The following is a 22,657-nucleotide window of genomic DNA, read 5'->3' as shown; positions in this document are numbered from 1 at the left end:
CTTCACTTCTTTTCGATTTTTTTGCCGGCAGCGTTTTAAAAAAGGACATATTTTTGGCAACAAGAAAACTTAAAATAGTGCAATTCGGAAATAAAGGAGAGACTACGCGCAAATAAAGGTAAGACTATAATAGTTAATGATGAGTTTATTTCTCTTATTAATAACTGCTGACCTGACCTACAACTGTTCTTTCGTTTCTTTACAGAACGAAAGAGCGTTTAATAATAATGTTTTCTCATTTCTTCGTAGCGTGATTGCGAGACGAGTGTTTTCGCTCAGATCATTGGAGTCCAAAACTTCGTCATCTTGCTGCAAAAACAGTAAATTCATGATCGTGAGAGTTAACTGCATGTGGTTTCATTGAATGCAAGGTACGTCTGCATCCTGTACATTATGTCATTTAGACATGCATTTAAGTAGGCATTTTATATAGCGTGAATGTACACTGCAATTTTCAAAATATTTACCTCCTTCGTCGTGGGATACTGACGAAGCAATAATGAACATCTGCAATTGAACGGAAATTATTCATTCAAAAGAAATATGTACAGTAGTTTCGTATAACTACGGATTGGCACTTTCATGCATATATCATTTCATAGATTAAACAGATTATTATTTAGAACCTTGTCTCCAAAAAACTACAAAGTTTTTCTTCATTTTCTTTGCTAACTTTTACAGAATGATCAAAGAGTATTGTTTGCAATTCTTCAGCTGTTTTTTCTGATAACTGCTTTCCCTCGTCTAAATTTAGAAAAAATATAGAAGTCTCCGGTGCCTTTGCCCTTGTTGGTAGGCAAAGCGAAAAAGCGATATATGAAAAAAGTACAGTGCTAATAAAAATGAATTAGCCGAGCCTGACATTTTTTGGGGGTTCCTCTATATGGAAGGACAAATAATCTGCACATGCAATAAACTTTTGTCAATATAAGAATATTCATTTACCCTCAGTGACGCAGAATATTCTTAGAAATGCTAACAGATCTTTTGTTAGTGGAATTTCTTCTTTCGTAACAGCAAGATTTTTCATACTATAAAACAATGCATGCAAGGTATCACATTATTAGCAATGAAAGAAATCGTAAAGACGATCTTAATTAACAACTTACTTCACACCGATCTTAGACAAAAGTTGTGTCTTCAACATATGTAGGGAATCACTTGAGCTAATTCCTAAAGATATTAATCAAACGATCGTGACCATGTAAATATCTCATTATTAAAATCGCAAAATACTTAGGAAAGTAGGCTTACCAAGTTTGATGTGAAGCAGATCATGTTTATTGTCTGTGTAATAGAATCCTGAATGTACGAAGAAATCGGAGTTTGATCTTGGACCGTAAAATATGAAGACCTACGAAAACATCACACAATGTACATAAGGAAGGTTACGTACAAGCCTTGCTAATACTTGTGCATCGGGGCGAGGTGGCCGCTGGGGGGGGGATGTGCCACCCGCAATCCTTATTCGTTCCCCAAGCCCTGTATGGGTATAGGGGTAGATTTCTCACCTGATCACCTGACACATATGAATCCAAGGCATAACAAACGCAGGAATCCGTACTAAGATCGTAGTCCGTCGTGAACTGCTCGGAAAACAGACAAAGTTAGTCTCAACTTCGAATCCCTCCTTTGACTTTTCGAGCACGTGACGTGCCATGAATTTTGTGATCTGCATTTCCTAACTAAGACGTACTATTTAAAGTAACAATTTAAAAATTAGTAGATCAGAATTAAAATTAAAAAGGTTTGCAATTTTGAGTTTGCTGGGCAATGGGAATTTGAATCAATCAATAGACCAAAAGCCTTAATGTAATGTATACACGGTATATTCACAAGCAAATATGACGTACGTGTCCTTCACAATGATTACACATATCAAGAAAAGGTATCAAAGCCAAATGTAATCCTTTGCCACTAGAACATGGTATTTGATTTTGTCTTGTCATCACAATAGAAACTGCCCACCTAAATTAAATGATACATTACTAGTTTTATCAATTAACCCTGCTTCCTATAGGACAGAGATTGGGTTTGTATATACTGTAGTAAAGCTAAATTCGACTGTATCTTATACCTGTATTGATTGTACGTGAATGACTTCATAAAACTTAATTTATTATTTGTCGGTATTTTCTGTAAACATATTGGACAGGCATGTAAAGATATATAAATGAAAACACAAATAATTATATTTCACAAATACTGGTAGCATTAATATGGTATTCATTTTTGTATTGTATACCTTGAAAAGTTGATACAAGTACGCATATTGACGAGCAATGCTTTTGTACAGGTTAAGAACATTGCCTAAAATATATTAGTTTTGATAACAAAATTGGAAGATCCCATGCAATACTGCCTACAGTATCCTCACAGTTTAACTCGTGCCATGCACTGTATCTTACCTAAAACCTGTGATCCTTTCAATACACTAACTTCTTCTTGTGTGAAAAACAGAGGAATGCTAAACTTTAGCGGGAGAATATCTTTTAACGTTAAGATTTGTATTCATAGATATTTCATGTTTATTTTAATTTAGTAGAAGAGTTAAAATTAAAAATGAAAAGGAAGCATTGAAGGATACCAATATAGGGTTTCCAAAATGAGTCTTCCTTGTGACACTCGTTCAGTAATTTCAAAGCAAGTACTACATTTGGCATTACTTGTAATAGTTTATCTGTCTCAATAATAGATCCTAAAAGCACAGAAAAATGAAAAATGATTTATTCATATATAAAACCGTTTTAAAGCTTCTCTTGCATGATCGGAATAAAATTATACATCGACGTTTCCCCACAGTCGAGATAGTAGTGTACAAACCTAAAAATGTGGAAGTTGAATGTTCTGAAGTTAGGATCAACTTTCGTGGGATATTTAATATTTTCTCTCCTGCCTTTTGAAGAAAATATTTCAGCAAAGTCGAAGATGCAGTTTTCATACAGCAATCTTTACAAAAATCTTAATCATTCACGTCGTCGTTACCTGAAGCGAGGTCACAGCTCGGACACCACAATCAACCTCAGAACTTGAGTACACCTCCACCTTAGAGTATTAAAAGGGAAAAGATTTTGCATGAAATTTGTAATAGTAATTCTCTTGCACAGAATGCCAAAGTCGAGGAGTAAGACTATTAAAAGAAGATCTGAGTATTTTCACAACGGCAGTTTCTTCAAAAGCTCTGGGCTAGCTGCGTTCACAAACACTCAAGATGCTGAAGCCGTTTGTTTCTAATCATGACATGAGACGTAGCAGTAAGCAGATCAAGCCAGATCTTAGAACTTGACAACATATACAGCGTAAAATTGAACGTTGTTTAATGTTTATCAATATCGTATTGCAGAATCTAGATGATAAATTTAACAAGTAGCGAACAAGTCAATAAAGTACATTACATTTTCAGAATCAGCCTTATTTTCCTTCAGCCATTCAGAGAATTTAGGAAGGAAAGTACTTCGGGTTGGTACCTCTTCTTTTTCTTAATAAGGAAACCAGATGTTTTCAAATCATATTCAAAGATGAGACTGCATGTGTTTTGGGAAAAACTAAGTTGAAAGGAAATGAGTAGTGTTACTTACATACCTGACTGAACCTGCATTTTCTGGATTTTGTCAACTAATTCTCTGATTGCAACATGTTCATCCCATTGCTCTTTAGCATTTGCAGCTGGAAGTGAGCTTGCTTCTAGAATATTATAAAAGTGCATTGCATGCTTCTTAAGCAGGTGCTAGTTAAGGATGTTAAGACTTGTCTACAAAGTAAACAACAAAAACAAAACAATTTAAAGGTATGGTTTAGACTGGCCGTAACTGAAAGAGGTTAATTAAGACTCCAAAAAGGCTGTTTCAATCAATCTACAATAAAGCCCCCAAGTTTTGGAAATTTTACACAATACAATAATGAAATGTCACAGCTGCCAATATTCTAGTCTATGCTACGAAACACTGGCTTGCACTGGAGACCACTGCTTGATTTGGAGACTGCTTGCCTTCTGCATATATAGACAAGTCGCCACAAGGGTTTAGGAGGTTAAAAAATTAATGTTTTTTTATCTGGGAGGGGGAGGGGTATGTGGAACGGACATCCCCTCACCTAGCTTCCACATTGTAGAAACAAAATGGTAGGGTTGGGACAACCCCACCCTATCTTCCTTTTCCCATTCTCTGTAAAACTATCATTGTATTAAATCTAATATTAAATATATAATGCACAGATGGCAGATGTCATGGCAAATATGGTTGTGCACTGTTTTACCACCAAAGTAACTCAGTAAATCTGACTACAAATCAGGGTCACAGCTGGTATTTGCATATAGTTCAGGTTGCATCCAGTCATCCACTAGTTATAAAAGGGCCTTTCAACAAGATACACCTAGCGAGTATCTGTGATTTATAAAGTCTATTTTAAATGTGCATAGTAGCACCGCATTTAAACCGTGAGCATAATGACATGACTGTGTCAAATTAAAAATATAATACTTTAATTAAATTTGAGAAATTTGTACTTTCAAGAAGTAAGGAAACAGTTGCATCTTCTTCTGGTTTGCTCTTCTGGGCTCTGCCGTCTTTATTAGTTCTGTTTTTCTTTCCCATCTTTGTACTTTAATATTTCTTATTGCTTAAATTTATTTTCAAGACGATAACAAAGCCATTGACTGAGTATAAAATGTAAAAAACTTTCTCATCAAAAAACTAAAAATTAAAAATAACAAACATGATAAATCCGTCAAATCTGTAAATCAGGTGATATATATGATATAATCTGACAATCATTAGATAAATCGAATCTCAAGATTGATAGCGAACTAGCAGAGCTAAATATATAAAATTTAAATATCGATAGCTCTTCATCCGAGGGGGTATAGCTCAGTGGTAGAGCATTCGACTGCAGATCGAGAGGTCTCCGGTTCAATCCCGGATGCCCCCTTCACTCTTTTCAATTTTCTTTTTCAATTTTCTTTCTACCCAGAAAAGAGATATTTACTTTACCAGAATTTTGCATTTTTGTAAAAGTGGAATTTTATCAAATAATATATAATTTCGCAACAAAATTTTGAAAATTATACAATTTTAACGAGAAAAAATAATATCGCCCCAAATCCCCATGTTTTATAACACGGCCTGTGAATCGAACAACTTTTCGTGTATCCAATTTTGTACGTCTCATTGCAGTTGGCTAAGTGAGCGACGTCTTCGATGTTCGAGATATGGATGAGATTGAAAGTCTTCAGGTGAGCTTTTGGGTATATTTTATACCTCAGAATTACTTTCTTTTATTTTCTTAAATAGCTGTGTTTTGTGATTGCACAAAGATAGGCTATTAAGTAAAAAAATGCATTGAAATTGGTGGTTTGGTTTGTGCGATTGCTGCAGGGATCACCCCCGGAAGCCCTATTTATTAATTATTAGTAAGAAACACAAATCTCAAGTAAAATTAGTTGATCGTTGACGTGGGGGAGAGAAATATTGTCCAACACGAGTTTACGTTATGCCAACCACAAGCGAAAAATTGCAAAATGAGAAATAAGTGTAGTCCAGAACCATAATCTGAATTTGTTTAAAATTACATTACTTTTGCATCCAATTGAGATTTGCCTTTCACAACCCTAAAAAATTTCAAGGCCTCCGAAAAGAATTCATCTTACCAACTTCTTCTCATCGCTTCATTGCCCCCAAGTAAATCGTTTTTTCCATGTATCAAGCTGTTCTTGTAGGCTTCTAAAGCTCTTCAGGTGTACTTAGGTTTTGGGAGCAATTGTAGCATACCTGGCCAACGCAACAGGGATCAATAGACCTTTATGCATTATGCATTATGATGTAACAAGCCATGACGCCTAATTTTCATAATTATTATTCATTTTTTCACCTGAGTCATATGCCTTACCATATCACTATTATTTGTAAAAACTTTAACCACCTAATGTTAGTTTATTTTGGCTTGTTTAGAATGATCAGACAATTGATGACACTGTGAATGTTGGTGGTCTTGAAGAAGTTCTGTCAAATGATCCAGCTGTGAGAACGTCTACCAGATTAGATAGTATAGATAGTGATGGTGAACATGTTCATGATTTACATGTCAAAGTTGAAGATCCGGAAAAACATATAGAAGGATATGTCAGTTACTATGTTCTCACAAAGGTTAGTCTTTATAGTATTTGCAAATAAATGTAATTATAGTTGCACAGTCTGGCTAAGGAATTTGGGAGTCTTCACTGTTATCAAGTTACACATGTTTTCTGTATAAAATGATAATGTCTGCGTGATTATTACATGTTTATCATATGGTACTTGAATTGCATTTGCATCAAACTGCTCCACTCAGATATGTTTGTTTGATGTTAATCCAAAATCTACGTATATTTAATTTAGACAACAAGAAGTGAATTTGATCAACCAAATTATTCAGTAAGAAGAAGATATCAAGACTTTTTGTGGTTACGTCAGCGGCTGGAGGAAAGCTACCCTACTCATGTTATACCTGTAAGTTATGCAAAATTTAACTCCATTAACTGTTCAGAGCACTCTCTCTACTAATACATAATGGTGACACTGGGGAAATCATTATAAAAATGGTCACATGACTGTTCAGACTTATTCCCTGTCTTTTTAGGCATTCGGTACCAGTCAGAACAGGCATGTGACCTCAATTTAATGGTGTAATTTTACTTTTTATTTAGCCATTACCAGAGAAGAATTCATTTACAAAGCATTTTGACCGGTTCTCAGAAGAATACTTAAAAATCCGACAAGATGCATTAAATAGATTTGTATCAAGAGTATCATCACATCCCGTCCTGTCATTTAGTGAACATTTTCAAATATTTTTGACTGCAAAAACATGGGTAAGTCATAAAATTTAACTTTATTCATTTTATTTTGCTTTTATACAATGGTTGTTTTGTTGTCTTTAGGAACTAATGACTGCAAAGAAACAAGCACCTGGGATTATGAGTAGGGTGGGAGATTCTGTCAAGCACACTGCCTCTTCAATGATGTTGAAAACAAGAGATAAAGAGTTCACTGATATTGCAGAATTTGCAAAGACTTTCAATGAGAAAATAAGCTCTGTTGAGAAAGTTACAGATAAACTAGCTCGCGAGAGATTTGGTATGTTTGATATTGACTGTGTATTTAAGTTAATGCAAATGTTTTTGACCAGAAAATAATGATGTTAGCTAGAACCTAGAGTGAACTGAACGCAACATCTATTCTTGGAAAAAATACTCGTGATGTTTGTTCAACGACTTATCCGATGCAAAAATTCACGAGTTGGGGCCTTACGATTAAGCTCATTTTTTCTTATCTCCTAAGCCCTGGCTTTTCAATTTATAGACCTTCTAGAAAGCTTTAGAGATGGAATACCAGTGTTCAGATTGTGGTCAAACTCGGAAATTAAATTAGGGGATCCCTTGAACGAAATGGCAGATGCTATGGAAAAAAACAACGAGGCATTAAAAAATCTGGTATGAGAATTTCTATATTCATTTGTTTTTGGTCATCATGATCAAACGTCTCTACTGAAAAATATTCCTGGAATTAACTCGTACATTATTGTATGTCAAGTTTCACAAAAATACTACTCTACGATACTCATACAAATTATACAATACGATCCAACTCGTACACAGATCTTTCAGGATGCAGTTGAGGAAAGTGATAAGGAAATACCCTGTGTTGCGAAGGTTGCCATACGACTTTGGACTAACTGACGGTTTATTTTTGTAGTTAAAGCAACAAGATGCTGGTATTATGGAACCTCTCAAGGAATACATTTTATATATTGATGCCATCAAGGTGAACTTTCTATTTTCTTCGAAAGTAGTTGGGTATTTAAGTGGCACATTTTGTATACTGTTATCGCCGGAAATAGAGGCTGGAATAGAAATTTCTTTATGAGTGGTAAAATAAATTTTTATGTCGATTAACTTGGAAGTTGAAAAATTGGCATTGGGAAAATAAAGTAAAAATTAATAATACTTCATACGTATTGTAGAAGGGTGAACTCTACAACAATTGTGTTTACGCCAAGTTTTATTTTACCCGGACTGTGTATATCCTGGCTGTTTTTGTAATCCTCCTGAGCAAATGATGTGTATTGTTTAATTCAATAATGTTTTTTCGTCAGGGAGCCTTGAAAAGACGTGACGCGAAACAGATGGAATATGAAGTTACTGTGGAAGAACTAAAACGAAAGAAAAAGGAAAAAGAGGAAGTAAGTATAAGAAAATTTACAACATACTGTGACAAGATTGGTCGCACCATTATGTAGATCGCTATAAAAGTAGCTGCATACAGGAAAAAGCTAATAATTTTGGTATTTAATTTATCATTATTATTTCAAATTAATATCACCGGACAAGCGCAAAATTATCTTTATCTCTCCAGTTGGAACAATCGACACAAACACGTTCATTTGGTGTTTTAATCGGAAGTCGGGATCCCGAGGAAGTGAAGCAAGAAAAGATTGATAAATTGAATGCAACGATTGAGGATGTGAGAATTTATTGCTTTATTTAAGATATTTGTCTCGTCTTTGTATTATTATTAATATTTATGTTTTTTTCGCCATGCAAAATTACAAAAATATTAATTTGAAGACAAAGAATAATTTCGCTCCGCATGCAAAATTCCGGCTTTTTTATCATAGAAGCTACCGGCTCAGTTTTTAATGGTAATGACATTTATTTTTGTAGCTTGAACAAAGTGTTGAAGCCGCAAATGATCGGGCAGAATGTGCAAATCACGATTTAAAAGCTGATATCGAAAGATGGCATAAAAATAAACGACAAGATTTCAAAAAATTATTTACTGATTATTCTCAATGTCTCATTGAATATTTCAAACAGGTAATATACCGCGATGTATTGATAAGGTATTCTGTCTGAAATCTGAAAATTACAAGTTTCTTTTCATGTTTATTGTGTTTAGAGTCTAGAGGCCTGGAATGAAGCTCTCGTTAAACTGGAATCAACTTCATTAGATAACGGGGCTTTCATTGAAGAGGATTAGTAGAGTGGAATGGTGAAATTAATGTCAAATTTTATTTACATAGAGCAATTTTATTACACGCAGTTCATTTGGGAAACAACTATACTTCAGCAGTGACCATTGAACAGCCGTGCATAATTCATATACTTTTAGTTTATCTATATGGGTAAAAACAATATCAATAAACTAGGGATATTTTGGTGTTATTACCCGTCATGATATAACTTTGACCAGGGTTTAGTTTCTTCATTACATATCTTAGTTTCCAGTTTACCAATCATCGACATGCGTGAGGTCACATGTTTCGATAAAACTTGGTTGAATCTCTCACACAATTCCAAACACGATTTGTGGTAGCTATATTTTGTATACATTTTTCACCATAATAAAAGTAATATATAAGGAATCGTGTAACATCGGTTACACACAGCGACTTGCAGCTCTTTCGATGGCCGCTTACAAATTGCCTTCGTCGGTGATGCTATATTAACGTTGTTTTCTGACATAATTATGTGAAAACAATTAGAATTCGATTAATTGGAGGTTTAGTTCGATAAATGATGATAATTGTTAGAAAAAACACCTACCATATTACTTTTTTTTCTTGATTCCTTTTACGTCTTAAAATAATTGTGATTTTAATTACGGGTGAAGAATTTCAAATTATATACTTTAGTGAATCATATATAGTGACGTAGCTATACTAGGTATATTTTTATCAATAAAAATTTATCATAGTTTTCAGTGATTATATCATTTTAATTACATGTTAGATGTAAAAAACAATAAAATAAAATGATAATTGTGATTTGATTAGTTCGTTGTTATTTTATGTGATACTGTGAGAAGTCATTTTCGACAATGTGAAATAGTCTGTACTCTGTATCTCGTATCAACACTATTGCAGTTAGCGATATGAACACGCGTGAGCCTGACCAGACCGATGTGAGTATTTGACTGTCCAGAACAATGGCAGACCAGTCATTGAGGGTGTTTACCGGCATGTGATTTATAGTTCATGAAATAAATTTTTAACTTCAAAATGCCAAATGTTGTTAGTCGGTCGTTAGTCTTTCTTTCGCGTTTAAACAAAAGGTTTACGTGGACACGTCAAATGCAGTTGATGATTATGAAGTTTATCATCTCATTGTTTGAATTGCTGCTTTAAATATACACCATGCATGGTTTAGTTTGTTTTGTCTGGCATGAAATAGTTAATTGCATAATTATGACTAGTAATTTTGACATGCCAAACTTTTTATGCACTCGTTGGTTTAGCTCAGTGCTAGAACAATTGATATTTTAACAATAGAATAGATGATTTTAATACTTTGAAATGCAAATTTTAAAACAGTGATCTCGTTTTAAAATGCGGCGAATTAATGATACGCGACTGAATACAAACATTTCAAAGTGATTAGTTTTTTGAGGAATGGAGGAAACAGTGAAAAGTCAGACTTTAACAGTTTAGCAGATCATCAGAAACTATAAAAAATGCCAGGGATCTAAAAAACAAGGATGTTTTTTTATGCACATGCATGTACACGTTATACTGTATATGAATGATTTATTGTTATATATTCACAATTTATTGTTTATCATTCAGCGATGTCCTTTTGTTTTTCTAATAATTCCGATTAACATATTTCAAACGCATGGAGAGGTTCACAATTTCTCTATTGTACTGTATAATCCTCATGATAAACAGGAATTACGTCACATGGGGAAGGTATATCAAGGCAGCCACAGCATTTTGAACTTGTTTCTACCCTGGTCTTCAACATGGTTCGGAAGCGCTGCGTCTTGGTTGCCGAAACTTTGGCTGGATTCTTCTTCCTCGCTTGTCTGCTGGTCGGACAAGAAAATGCTGAAACTACACTGCAAGATATTCCTGTGTAAGTATGAATACATGCTTAACTCTAGTGGCTCGAGTGGTACGATTTTATCGTGCATGAATCGTTGCTCGCCCGGCTTCAACAAAATTTTAAGAAACTTTCTTCTCCCCACGAGTGTTAAAGCGGTAACGATTTCTGAACTTGTCCTAGACCTTGTCTATCGATCTATCGTTTGTCTTATATCACCTGCGAAGTTATTTATCGGCAAACCATTCGCATTTGCGGTCCTAAGTACAGACCACGTTTTGTGTGTTCGAGTTAGTTTGCGGTTGTTTGTTATACAATACGTGAAAGCGTGCCCGAAATACCTTTTTATTACAAATGATGTTCTTCCGAACTCCACTTTGGCCAGTATTTGGCACTGATTTATCTTTTACGGCGAAAGTATTCTGATCGTTGTGAGGCACGCCCTTCTACACTGCCGCATGGTGTTTAAATAATATGTACATATATAGTCATAGAGAACAAATAGTAGCCTCTCTCGATCTTTACTCGATTTAAGCGGACCTAATTTCTTAGTTGGTTTATTTCTAATGCACAACATAACACGATACGCGGCCAAATCGTGCAATACAAAATGCATTTGAGTCAAAATGACGGACGATTTTGACATTTCAATGTGTTTCTTTATAGGTATAAAGAACTAGACCTCCTCGACAGAGAAGCCAGATCCGTGAACAGATCCGATTCCATTGATAGAATTTGTTTCTACCAAGTGCCTTACGTCCACGCTGTTCCCGAAGAGTTTAACGTAACCGTCGTTCAAACATTTGTTGCTTTATGTGGTAATGTACCTGATGAAATTCCTCTCAACGATGGCTCAAATCAGTGTCGGTTTACTAGGTATGTGTACAGCTATTCAATCGGAACACAACTGAAAACATTTTCTGTCAGTTTGTTAATTTTTCGATTTTCAAGAGACTTATTGAAGCCCCTTTTATAACAGGAATTCGTAGCCTGAACATTATGATATATAGCCTATATATAGTGTAAAAAGTGAGCAAGGTATAAGCTTGAATTAAGACAAACTGGTATTGAAAGAACCTGCTTGGTTTGTTTTGAAATTGCCGTGGAATGATGGTTGATATCATTCCTTCTCATCCGTCTGCAGAATTGTATTGAAAGAACCTGTTTTTGTATTATTTTAGATCAGTTGTTGTTACAAAGAAACGTGAAGTATTCAAAAGGATGTACAGAGTTGAATCGAGGTGTTGCAAAGGATGGACTGGACCCGAGTGTACCCAACGTGAGTAAAAACCAATCTCATCTTAGTGTGTAAATTTAAATCATGAAATCTCGCTATATGCACAATGAAAGCAATTTTGAACACATACATGTGCATGTTGGCAGTGAAATAGTAGAATTTTGCACTTGGGCATAATTAAGATTCGCGTTGTTGACCTTCACAATGTCTAGTGAGCATTAGCCGTTTTGTGTTACTAATTTTGTGTAATTATGGGGAACATTGAACTCCAGTATTATTGGAAGCATGGCAATTACATGCATTCAGGACTGATAAATTTGTTCGTTCTTTGTATTAACCAGCTTATTGAAACTGATTTATTTAAATCTCGATTTATTTCTAGGTGATTGTGATCCACCTTGCATGAATGGGGGAGTTTGCAGTAACGACCAATGTTTTTGTCACGATGGCTATACTGGAAAAAACTGCGAAGAAGGTAGTTGCATATCTCCACTGTTCAATTCCTGATGCTTTCTCTCGATATCGACTAAAATATTTTCTTGCCACGTAATTCTACAGCTGTATGTCGAACACCATGCATTAACGGAGCTTGTATCAAACCAGACGTTTGTATGTGTCATCCTGGGTGGACTGGGCTAACTTGTGAAACAGGTAGACAAAAACGACTCTGCATATCTTAAAACTTGCATGATTTTTTGTGCGGATTAGGCTTCAGTTACCTGGGTAATATGAGAAATACCTAATTTATACCTCAAAATACCGAAATGATTCGTATTGCTGCTTTTAGTAATAAATTTGATAAATTTCTAGCAATATGTGAAGAGGAATGTAAGAATGGCGGTAGCTGTGTAGCCCCCAACACTTGCGCTTGTGTCAGTGGTTTCACTGGAGAAAAATGCCAGGGAGGTTAGGAACTGATTTGTGCAAAAATGCTCATGTTTTTTAGAGTAATTGTTTTATCGCTGTGATGATGATGGATAGGAAAATTGTCCAAATACAAACCGCCGTCACCTATAGCCATACTGCTTCACTGTTATCTCCGCTATATATTAATCAAATATTTCATACTTCCAGAACGTTGCCCAAAGCCCTGTGAACATGGCGGGATTTGTTCCGGTGGATCCTGTTACTGTAAATTTGGATGGACTGGGGAAACTTGTAACGAACGTTAGTACAATGATAACTTGAGTCTTTTCTCAACTTTAATCGTAACGTGGCGGAACGTAGCGTATTCCGTCGTTTGGCAGTCAATTCTAACTTCAGCCTAGTTTCCTGCACGCTACGTATACAGTGGCGTAGCCAGCCTGACGATTTTGTCCCGCTATGTAAATTTCGAGTTATTATAATTATTCATTTCTTTAGAAATGTATTGTTTTCACAGTCAGTGAACACCAAAATATTAGCATGGCGGGACAAATCGTCAGGCTGGCTACGCTACTGTACGTATATCGCTGCCATACGGCTGTGACTGTCAAATGTTGAACTAATAATTCTCATTCACGAATATTAAATCTTGAATATTTTATAGCTGTTTGCGAAGGTGGATGTCAAGTGGGTGGCATTTGTATGGCGCCTAACACATGTCTTTGCCCTGAAGGCTACTCTGGAAAGAATTGCGAAATATGTAAGTTCCAATGCCTCTTCACTGAAAGTAAAGAAATCCCCACCGATGAACTCTAGTTACCCCGAGATTCATCGCAATATATTAACGTACATCTATATTTTCTTTCATCATCAGCTCTTATCTCGAATCAAGAAAATGACCTATCCTTTATGTTTAAAAGACAAGTCATCTCGACAACATCAGGTAATATTGACATCAGTAGCAATCATATTCGATGAAACAGTGTTTTCCTGAACCTGAAATAGTTGGAAATTTTACCATACTTTTCCCTACTGAATTTGCATTCACTGAACTTGCAGTATTTGTATTTTTACGACCAATGATGGTATTTGACATTATCCTCCATTTTATCTGTGGAGAATTTATTTAAAGTTTGTGAAAAAATGGGGGTTTTTTGTGGTCGCCCGGATGAATTTGCCATAATATAACCAGTATATTTTGCTAGATACTTCAATATCTATATTTTTAGATGAACCCGACTTGTGTTACACTTGGGGTCAACACCATTACAAAACATTTGACGGGAAGTACTTCTATTATCCTGGACGTTGCACGTACAAACTGGTTGCTGACTGTGTTGATGACATGTTCTCTGTTCATGTTACAAATGATCCAAACTGTCCTGAAGATCAAAAATGTCGTCGTGGTGTTGAATTGTATCTTGGTGGACATGATATCAAGGTTTGTAAATTCGCTAAAATCATACTATTGATGATGTCGTGAACGTGTGGAGAAAATTAACGGCATAGTAGTGTATTAACATCAGCGACTAAATAAAAATCATTGTTCAACAGTTTTTAGTTGATGCTGCGACATCTATAGTAACCAAGCATAGTAATTACTAGAAAAATGTTCAATAAGACATACCCTACTTTTTAGGTTGTTCTTGACCAACATAGACATGTCGAAGTCAACGGTCAGAACGTATCACTGCCTCACCTGGTAGAAAAAATTGTGATTCAAGAAGTTGCGAGGTACATTGTCGTGTATGGTTTCAGTGGTCTAACTATCCAGTGGGACGGTCACAGCGCTGTCTATGTTCATATGTCTAATGAATACCGAGGGAAAACCTGTGGTTTATGTGGCAACTATAACAGCGACCCTGCAGATGACTTTCTTACTCTGGCTGGTAATCAAGTCTCCAACGTGAACACATTTGGTAACAGTTATAAAATGACAGCCTTTGGTGAAACATGTGAAGATGTTCCTGCACATATGGACTCGTCTCCTTGTAAAAAGCTGAGCTCGACGGAATACGCGAACATTCGTATCTCTTGTGCAACTTTGTTGCAAGCACCGTTCTTATCCTGTCATTCGATCGTAGACCCGGCGTTATTTCTAAAGATGTGTGAGGAAGATGCATGTTCCTACTTCAACTACACTTCAGTCAACTCCACATTGTGCGATGCTTCTACCCAATATTCAAGAGCCTGTTCTAGAAATGGAGTTGAACTTTCTTGGAGAGATGATCTTAATATTTGCGGTATGTATACCATAGAAATTCAATAGCGTATTAAATCCAGGAACTGTAAAGAAAATGATGAAGATTTTGCAATGGAGACCGTCCATTATGCCCGAAGTGTATGTGTGAAGTTTAAAACATATAATGCAAATATCTGACTAGGCTGGTAGATGTTTATCTTAAAATCGGGTAATTCAATACGCAATGAAAAGCTCAAACATGTTTTCCTTTTTCATTTCGTTATGAAAATATTTGACTATATTTCGTGGATGAATATGTACTACACGTAGCCCAGTCCATAGGCAATTATTCCTCTTTATTCAGACGTAACATGTCCGGCAACGATGATATTCAGTGAATGCGAAACGGCTTGTCCAAGAACGTGTTTTCATAAAGATAAGAAATATATTTGTGACATGCACTGCATTGATGGCTGCACCTGCCCAAATGGAACTTATCATGATGGACAAAACTGTGTTGCTGAAAAAGAATGTCCTTGCGATCATCATAAAGAGCTATTTCCTGCTGGATCCATCGTGCAAAATGATTGCAACAAATGGTAAGTAGTCTTCCATATAACACCAATTTTAAATTTCTGTTCATATACAGTCTCGGGCGACAAAATTGTTTCTATTTTAAGTCGAAAAAATCTTTCGTCATGGAGGAATCTTAACTCGGATTTTTTTTGCAGTGTTTGTACCGGCGGCAGTTGGTCATGTAGTAGTGATGTTTGTGCTGGTGAGTTAAGTTATCTAAACTTTTGTAGCACAAGTGCTAATATTATGCAGTGATATTATTATTATTATTATTTGAAATTTTGACATACAGAATTAACGTCCGGAAAGAATTCGCCTGTAAACAAGCTAAATGGAATTGATTTTTGATCTTATTGTTCATATTTCTTCGCAGGGACGTGCTCCGCAACAGGTGACCCGCATTATAGAACGTTTGACGGCAAGGCGTATTCATTTATGGGCCATTGTCGTTATATCTTTGCGAGAGACTGTCACTCAAATACCTTCGAGATCTTGGTCGAGAATACTCCATGTGGCACTGATGATACTGTCACTTGTACTAAAACTGTTTTTGTCAACGTTAACGGATCCTCGATTGTCCTCATGCGCGGTGGAGCAGTCATTGTGAATAGCAAGGAAATTGTGCTTCCCTACACGACAGCAGGTATGATCATTCGTATATTTTTTTTATTTTCAAAAGTATATGCGAATTATAAATCACGAAATTTTGGAAGTTGTCGATGACTGGTGTAGCTGGTCCTGCAACTGAAATGCTATTGAAGATCACAACATTCAATAATAATTTTTCTTGAAATTGTCCATTTAAATACAAACAAGATACAAACATTTTCTTTCATTTTCCTTTTATCCTAACATGCCTTACACATGAGATCAGGATTCCTATGGATCCAGACACCGGTAGGATGCTCATTTAAATTGTACTATTTTCTTCACAGGGGTCACGATGACAAGAATATCCTCCCAGATAACTCGTTTGCAATCTAGCGTTGGATTAGATGTGAAGTGGGATGGAATGCTGCGTCTTTATGTCACAGTTCAACCCCACTTCGCTAACAAAACCTGCGGTCTCTGTGGTAATTACAATAATATCCAAGATGATGACTTCATGAACAACGACCACGCTATCGAAACCAACGTTCTTGCTTTTGCTAACTCCTGGGCAACAACGGTTTGCAACAAAACTGCTCACGCGAAAAACCCATGCGAGACGATGGTCCAGCGAGCGGCCGAAGCCGAGATGAAGTGCGGCGCTCTAAAAAGGGATCCATTTCAAGCATGCCATCATAGTGTGGATCCACTGGATCATTATATTCAAAACTGCAAGTATGACGTATGTGGTTGTCAGGATGGCACTCTCTGTTATTGTTCAGCGCTGGAAGATTATGCACATGCGTGTACACGTCATGGTCATGTGATTAACTGGAGAAACACTGGTCTGTTCCCTGAATGCGGTATGAAATTCTGATTTTCTTTTACCATTATCTAGATGACATTACTTATTTGGAAATGCAGCTACTTTATTAGTGCGACAACTTAATCCACTCATCTTGGACCAAATGGTGTCTAAAATAACGCTCTTAGTTCCCGCAATAGAAATAAATAGCATATTTTTTTCTGCCACGTATTAATTTACGGCTTGCAGAAAATTTAAAGTTAAAGCTTCTTGCCATGGATAGTTTCGGATACTGTAGCTTGACAAAACGTAACATTTTTTTAAACAGATGTTCTGTGTGAGAACAAGCAACAGGAATATAATCAATGTGGTACTTCGTGTTATGAAACATGCCGTGATTTACAAGCAAACGAGGGCTGTATTGAGGAATGTTCACCAGGATGCCATTGCCCAAATGGCACAGCATTAAATGAAGACAACAATTGTGTGCCTTACTCACAATGTCCTTGTCATCAGGATGGTGACGACTACGCCCCTGGAGCCTCCTATTGGCCCGACAGATGCACCATATGGTAACTTATTATTCTTACTTATTATGAACTTGTGCTTATTATGATTAAATGCGTTTTTAAATCCCATGTGGAGTAAATTAAGTATCCCACAGTTTCATGACAAAAAATGCCAATAAACGAAGGTGTTCTTATCTTTAATAAATTAATAGTACTTTTAATACTATTACTTTTTAGCACTTGTAAGAATGGAAAATTTGACTGTCAAAACGAGACATGCCAAGGTAGAATTTTCTCGTATTTACTTTTTGGTCATTTGAATTGCGTCTGATTTCAACTTGGTAAACCTTCCAGCTCCCCTTTGCCACAATTTTCTCGTTTTCATTCAAAATGGCGTTTGTGTAGTATATCATTTTAAGCGTTACTTTTCAAATTAGGCGTTGAATGCTCTTCTGGTCGAGTTTGGTCCACTTGTGCCCAATGTGCTAAAACGTGCGAGAACGTGAACTTGCCATGTTTGAACCAACAATGCGAAGAAGGCTGCATTTGTCCTGGAGATCTTGTCTTCGATGGTTCTGGGTGTGTTAATGTCTCTGAATGTGCTTGTCATCATGATGGTCGTCATTATGACTCAGGAGAAACTATCACTTTAGACTGTAATACTTGGTAAGTATTTTTACATTCTACTGTACCTAAACATTTAGAAATACTAAATTCCATCACTTCCCTTCGCAGTACTTGCCAAGATACAGCATGGACATGTACTACGAAAAAATGTCCTAAAGTTTGCAGTGCAGTTGGCGATCCTCATTTTAAAACATTTGATGGTAAAAGGTACGAATTCCAAGGCTCTTGTGGGTACATTTTATCTGAGGACTACTGTGGCAGCAGCACTGGAAATTTTCGCATTGAAGTGCAAAACATTCCTTGTGGAACGAGTGGGGTTACCTGTACGAAAGCACCTATTGTAACTTTGGATAGCATAATGATCTCCTTCATTCGAGGGGGAAAACCAAAAATCGAAGCCCTACCTGGAGCCAAAAATATAAACCTCACGTCGGGATATAACATCTACGAGAGCTTGTTCTTCACTGTGCTGACGACCGAAATTGGGTTGACTATGGAATGGGATCATGGTACTACAGTGTATGTCAATTTGGAACCTACTTACAAAGGTAAGATAACATTTTATTCCAGTAACGCAGTTTCGCAATTCTCCACTTTCCTGTACCAGGGCACATTGATCGAACTTACTTCAAAGCAAATATCCTGTGCAACGTTGAACGTTCGAAATAAACAACTGCCTTCGGGTTTTTTCAGCATGATTAAATATAAAATGACGCGATACACTTCCACGCTGATTATTTCCCACTGAGTGTTGTTTCTTAATTGTGCTCTGCAAATCGTGGGTAGGTTAATGAGACTCTTTCATGCGTCTTTGTATTCAGTCCAATTGACCGTTTTCTTATAGGAGATACATGTGGTCTTTGTGGTAATCTCAATGATAATCAAAACGATGATTTCTTGACCCCCCAAAACCTTCCTGAAACTCTGCCGACGGATTTCGGCGATTCTTGGAAAGTTGAACCATCTTGTGCCGATACACACGTGATTGAACACCCCTGTAAGACGAACAAACATAGAGCCGCTTGGGCGTACAAGACCTGTAACATCATAAGAAGGGATGTTTTTCAACCTTGTCACGATAAAGTAAGTACCGAAAATCTCTTACCAACTTGCGTTACCTGCTTTCTTGTTCCTTCAGTGAGTTCGCATTCCTAGCTCTGTAACAAATATATATTTTGATAGAGAAAAAATCCGTAGCATCTATTGATCCATCTTTAAACGTATGCTGTAATATTCTATTTACAATTTCGAAGCGTTTTAATATTGCGTTATCTTGCCTTCTTGCTTTCAGCTAGCATTCATCGTTGACTTTCGTTTCAAATATTGTAGGTTGACCCAGAGCCATTTTTCGAAAATTGCTACTATGATGCTTGCGGTTGCGATACTGGTGGTGATTGTGAATGTATGTGTACAGCTATTGCGGCTTATTCAAGGGAATGTAACCGACACGGTGTGCATGTAAAGTGGAGAACACAAGAACTTTGTCGTAAGTCGAAATTGCTGTGAATTTCTTCTACATTTTCTTTGAGTTCATTAATCAATATCACTGGTAAAACCAATCACCACATGCGTTTATTTCATTGCTCTTTCTTCCAGCTGCTCAATGTGAGAATGGTCTAAAGTATGAGGCTTGCGGTCCAGCATGTCCGAAAACGTGCGAATCGCTTTGTGGCTCAAGTCCTTCATGTCCAATACCATGCACTGAAGGTTGCCACTGCCCCAATGGCACAGTACTTCACAATGGCGGCTGCATCAAACCAGATGCCTGTACTTGCATTGTGGATGGTCACGAGTACCAAAATGGTTCTTTTGTGATAAGAAATTGTCAAAGTTGGTAAGATATCCTTCGTACGATTGAAATGAATACTTTGTCAAGGTTTTACTGGTACTCAAACCGACCCCCCCCCCCCCTTCATCCATATTCCCTAAGTTTTCATGGTTATATCCAGAGTAATCACATCTATCTACATAATCAACACTATTTCAAGTTACTTAATCCAATAAATTCTGAACAAGAGTATGTTCCAGACTGCTTTAACATGACTGCTTTGACTGCTCTACATCGGAATATTTTTACTAACAACACTGTAATGCTTCCATTTTTATAGTATTTGTAATTCTGGGTGTCTTCTTTGTACTGGACCAACATGTACCACCACGTCAGAAGTAACTACCAAACCTACAACTGCTGCAACTGGTGTGCCTGGCATTGTTACGAAATTGACATCTGCTGCCCCTGGTGTGATCACTGCTTCCACTGCTCCTACTCTAAAAATAACAACTGCCGCAACTGGAGTTACAACGAAACCTACAACTGCTGCAACTGGAGCTACCACCAAACCAACAACTGCTGCAACTGGAGTCACCACCAAACCTACATCTGCTGCCACCGGAGCTACCACCAAACCTACAACTGCTGCAACCGGTGTTCCTGGCATTGTTACGAAATTGACATCTGCTGCACCTGGTGTGATCACTGCTTCGACTGCTCCTACTGTAAAAATAACAACTGCCGCAACTGGAGTTACAACGAAACCTACAACTGCTGCAACTCGAGCTACCACCAAACCAACAACTGCTGCAACTGGAGTTACCACCATACCTACAACTGCTGCCACTGGAGCTACCACCAAACCTACAACTGCTGCAACTGGTGTGCCTGGCATTGTTACGAAACTTACATCTGCTGCACCTGGTGTGATCACTGCTTCGACTGCTCCTACTGTAAAAGTAACAACTGTCGCAACTCGAGTTACAACGAAACCTGCAACTGGAGTTACCACCAAACCAACAACAGCTGCAACTGGTGTAACAACTAAACCTACAACTGCTGCAACTGGAGTAACGACTAAACATACAACTGCTGTAACTGGAGTTACCACCAAACCTTCAACTGCTGCGACTGGAGTTACCAAAAAACCAACAACTGCTGCAACTGTAGTGACGACCAAACCTACAACTGCTGTAACTGGAGTTACCACCAAACCTACATCTGCTGCAACTGGAGTAACCACCAAACCTACAACTGCTGCAACTGGAGTAACCACCAAACCAATAACTGCTGCAACTGGAGTTACCACCAAACCTACAACTGCTGCAACTGGAGCTACCACCAAACCTACAACTGCTGCAACTGGTGTAACTACCAAACCAACAACTGCTCCAACTGGTGTAACAACTAAACCTACAACTCCTGCAACTGGTATAACAACTAAACCTACAACTGCTGCAACTGGTGTAACAACTAAACCTACAACTGCTGCAACTGGTGTAACAACTAAACCTACAACTGCTGCAACTGGTGTAACAACTAAACCTACAACTGCTGCAACTGGTGTAACAACTAAACCTAAAACTGCTGCAACTGGAGTAACTACCAAACCAACAACTGCTGCAACTGGTGTGACAACTAAACCTACAACTGCTGCAACTGGTGTAACAACTAAACCTACAACTCCTGCAACTGGTGTAACAACTAAACCTACAACTCCTGCAACTGGTGTAACAACTAAACCTACAACTCCTGCAACTCGTGTAACAACTAAACCAACAACTGCTGCAACTGGTGTAACTACCAAACCAACAACTGCTGCAACTGGTGTAACAACTAAACCTACAACTCCTGCAACTGGTGTAACAACCAAACCAACAACTGCTGCAACTGGTGTAACAACTAAACCTACAACTGCTGCAACTGGTGTGCCTGGCATTGTTACGAAATTGACATCTGCTGCCCCTGGTGTGATCACTGCTTCCACTGCTCCTACTGTAAAAATAACAACTGCCGCAACTGGAGTTACAACGAAACCTACAACTGCTGCAACTGGAGCTACCACCAAACCAACAACTGCTGCAACTGGAGTTACTACCAAACCAACAACTGCTCCAACTGGTGTAACAACTAAACCTACAACTGCTGCAACTGGTGTAACAACTAAACCTACAACTGCTGCAACTGGTGTAACAACTAAACCTACAACTGCTGCAACTGGTGTAACAACTAAACCTAAAACTGCTGCAACTGGAGTAACTACCAAACCAACAACTGCTGCAACTGGTGTGACAACTAAACCTACAACTGCTGCAACTGGTGTAACAACTAAACCTACAACTCCTGCAACTGGTGTAACAACTAAACCTACAACTCCTGCAACTGGTGTAACAACCAAACCAACAACTCCTGCAACTGGTGTAACAACTAAACCTACAACTCCTGCAACTGGTGTAACAACTAAACCAACAACTGCTGCAACTGGTGTAACTACCAAACCAACATACTGCTGCAACTGGTGTAACAACTAAACCTACAACTCCTGCAACTGGTGTAACAACTAAACCTACAACTGTTGCAACTGGAGTTACCAGCAAACCTACAACTGTTGCAACTGGAGTTACCACCAAACCTACAACTGCTATT

The 22,657-nt window shown here is 37.3% G+C and overlaps 3 protein-coding genes and 1 non-coding gene across 5 annotated transcripts; 3 read left to right on the top strand and 1 right to left on the bottom strand.

Annotated features, from left to right (window-relative positions):
- Positions 1–22: 22 nt before the first annotated feature.
- Positions 23–5,773, bottom strand: LOC114527045 (actin-histidine N-methyltransferase-like). 2 transcript variants are annotated; one of them, XM_028548626.1, is made up of 18 exons: positions 5,645–5,773; positions 4,505–4,691; positions 3,583–3,684; positions 3,396–3,478; positions 2,986–3,045; positions 2,824–2,896; positions 2,588–2,698; positions 2,409–2,489; positions 2,246–2,310; positions 2,078–2,136; positions 1,854–1,968; positions 1,512–1,586; positions 1,255–1,354; positions 1,110–1,173; positions 946–1,031; positions 627–744; positions 468–507; positions 23–309 (listed from the first exon to the last, which is right to left on the bottom strand). In XM_028548626.1, the coding sequence occupies exons 2-18, from the start codon at positions 4,590–4,592 to the stop codon at positions 178–180; spliced, it is 1,452 nt and encodes a 483-aa protein (XP_028404427.1). In that variant the 5' UTR covers positions 4,593–4,691; positions 5,645–5,773; the 3' UTR covers positions 23–177. The 2 variants fall into 2 exon arrangements, with proteins under 2 accessions (XP_028404427.1, XP_028404426.1); XM_028548625.1 differs by lacking the exon at positions 5,645–5,773 and having other exon boundaries at positions 4,505–4,998.
- Trnac-gca lies at positions 4,855–4,926 on the top strand. The gene has a single exon. It is a non-coding gene; the product is annotated as a tRNA-Cys (tRNA).
- Positions 5,113–9,717, top strand: LOC114527046 (sorting nexin-7-like). Its single transcript, XM_028548627.1, has 11 exons — positions 5,113–5,230; positions 5,946–6,140; positions 6,372–6,482; positions 6,680–6,844; positions 6,914–7,109; positions 7,335–7,465; positions 7,728–7,796; positions 8,128–8,214; positions 8,388–8,495; positions 8,696–8,848; positions 8,931–9,717. Exons 1-11 carry the CDS (start codon positions 5,207–5,209, stop codon positions 9,009–9,011), a joined length of 1,320 nt encoding a protein of 439 aa, XP_028404428.1. The 5' UTR covers positions 5,113–5,206; the 3' UTR covers positions 9,012–9,717.
- Positions 9,718–10,777: 1,060 nt separating this feature from the next.
- Positions 10,778–22,625, top strand: LOC114527040 (mucin-2-like). The gene is made up of 23 exons (XM_028548616.1): positions 10,778–10,885; positions 11,519–11,728; positions 12,034–12,131; positions 12,472–12,564; positions 12,648–12,740; positions 12,900–12,995; positions 13,164–13,256; positions 13,618–13,713; positions 13,828–13,896; positions 14,183–14,394; positions 14,593–15,196; positions 15,500–15,734; positions 15,867–15,913; positions 16,085–16,354; positions 16,647–17,162; positions 17,433–17,676; positions 17,851–17,897; positions 18,051–18,279; positions 18,349–18,788; positions 19,085–19,323; positions 19,570–19,726; positions 19,837–20,074; positions 20,349–22,625. The coding sequence occupies exons 3-23, from the start codon at positions 12,074–12,076 to the stop codon at positions 22,540–22,542; spliced, it is 6,270 nt and encodes a 2,089-aa protein (XP_028404417.1). The 5' UTR covers positions 10,778–10,885; positions 11,519–11,728; positions 12,034–12,073; the 3' UTR covers positions 22,543–22,625.
- The last annotated feature ends 32 nt before the right edge of the window (positions 22,626–22,657 follow it).

This window comes from Dendronephthya gigantea, unplaced genomic scaffold, assembly GCF_004324835.1.
Source record: "Dendronephthya gigantea isolate DGI-Jeju-01 unplaced genomic scaffold, DenGig_1.0 000043F, whole genome shotgun sequence".
NCBI classification, from domain to species: Eukaryota; Metazoa; Cnidaria; class Anthozoa; order Malacalcyonacea; family Nephtheidae; genus Dendronephthya; species Dendronephthya gigantea.
The sequence above is the reverse complement of the archived record's forward strand: the minus strand, read 5'-3'. Positions and strand labels throughout refer to the sequence as shown.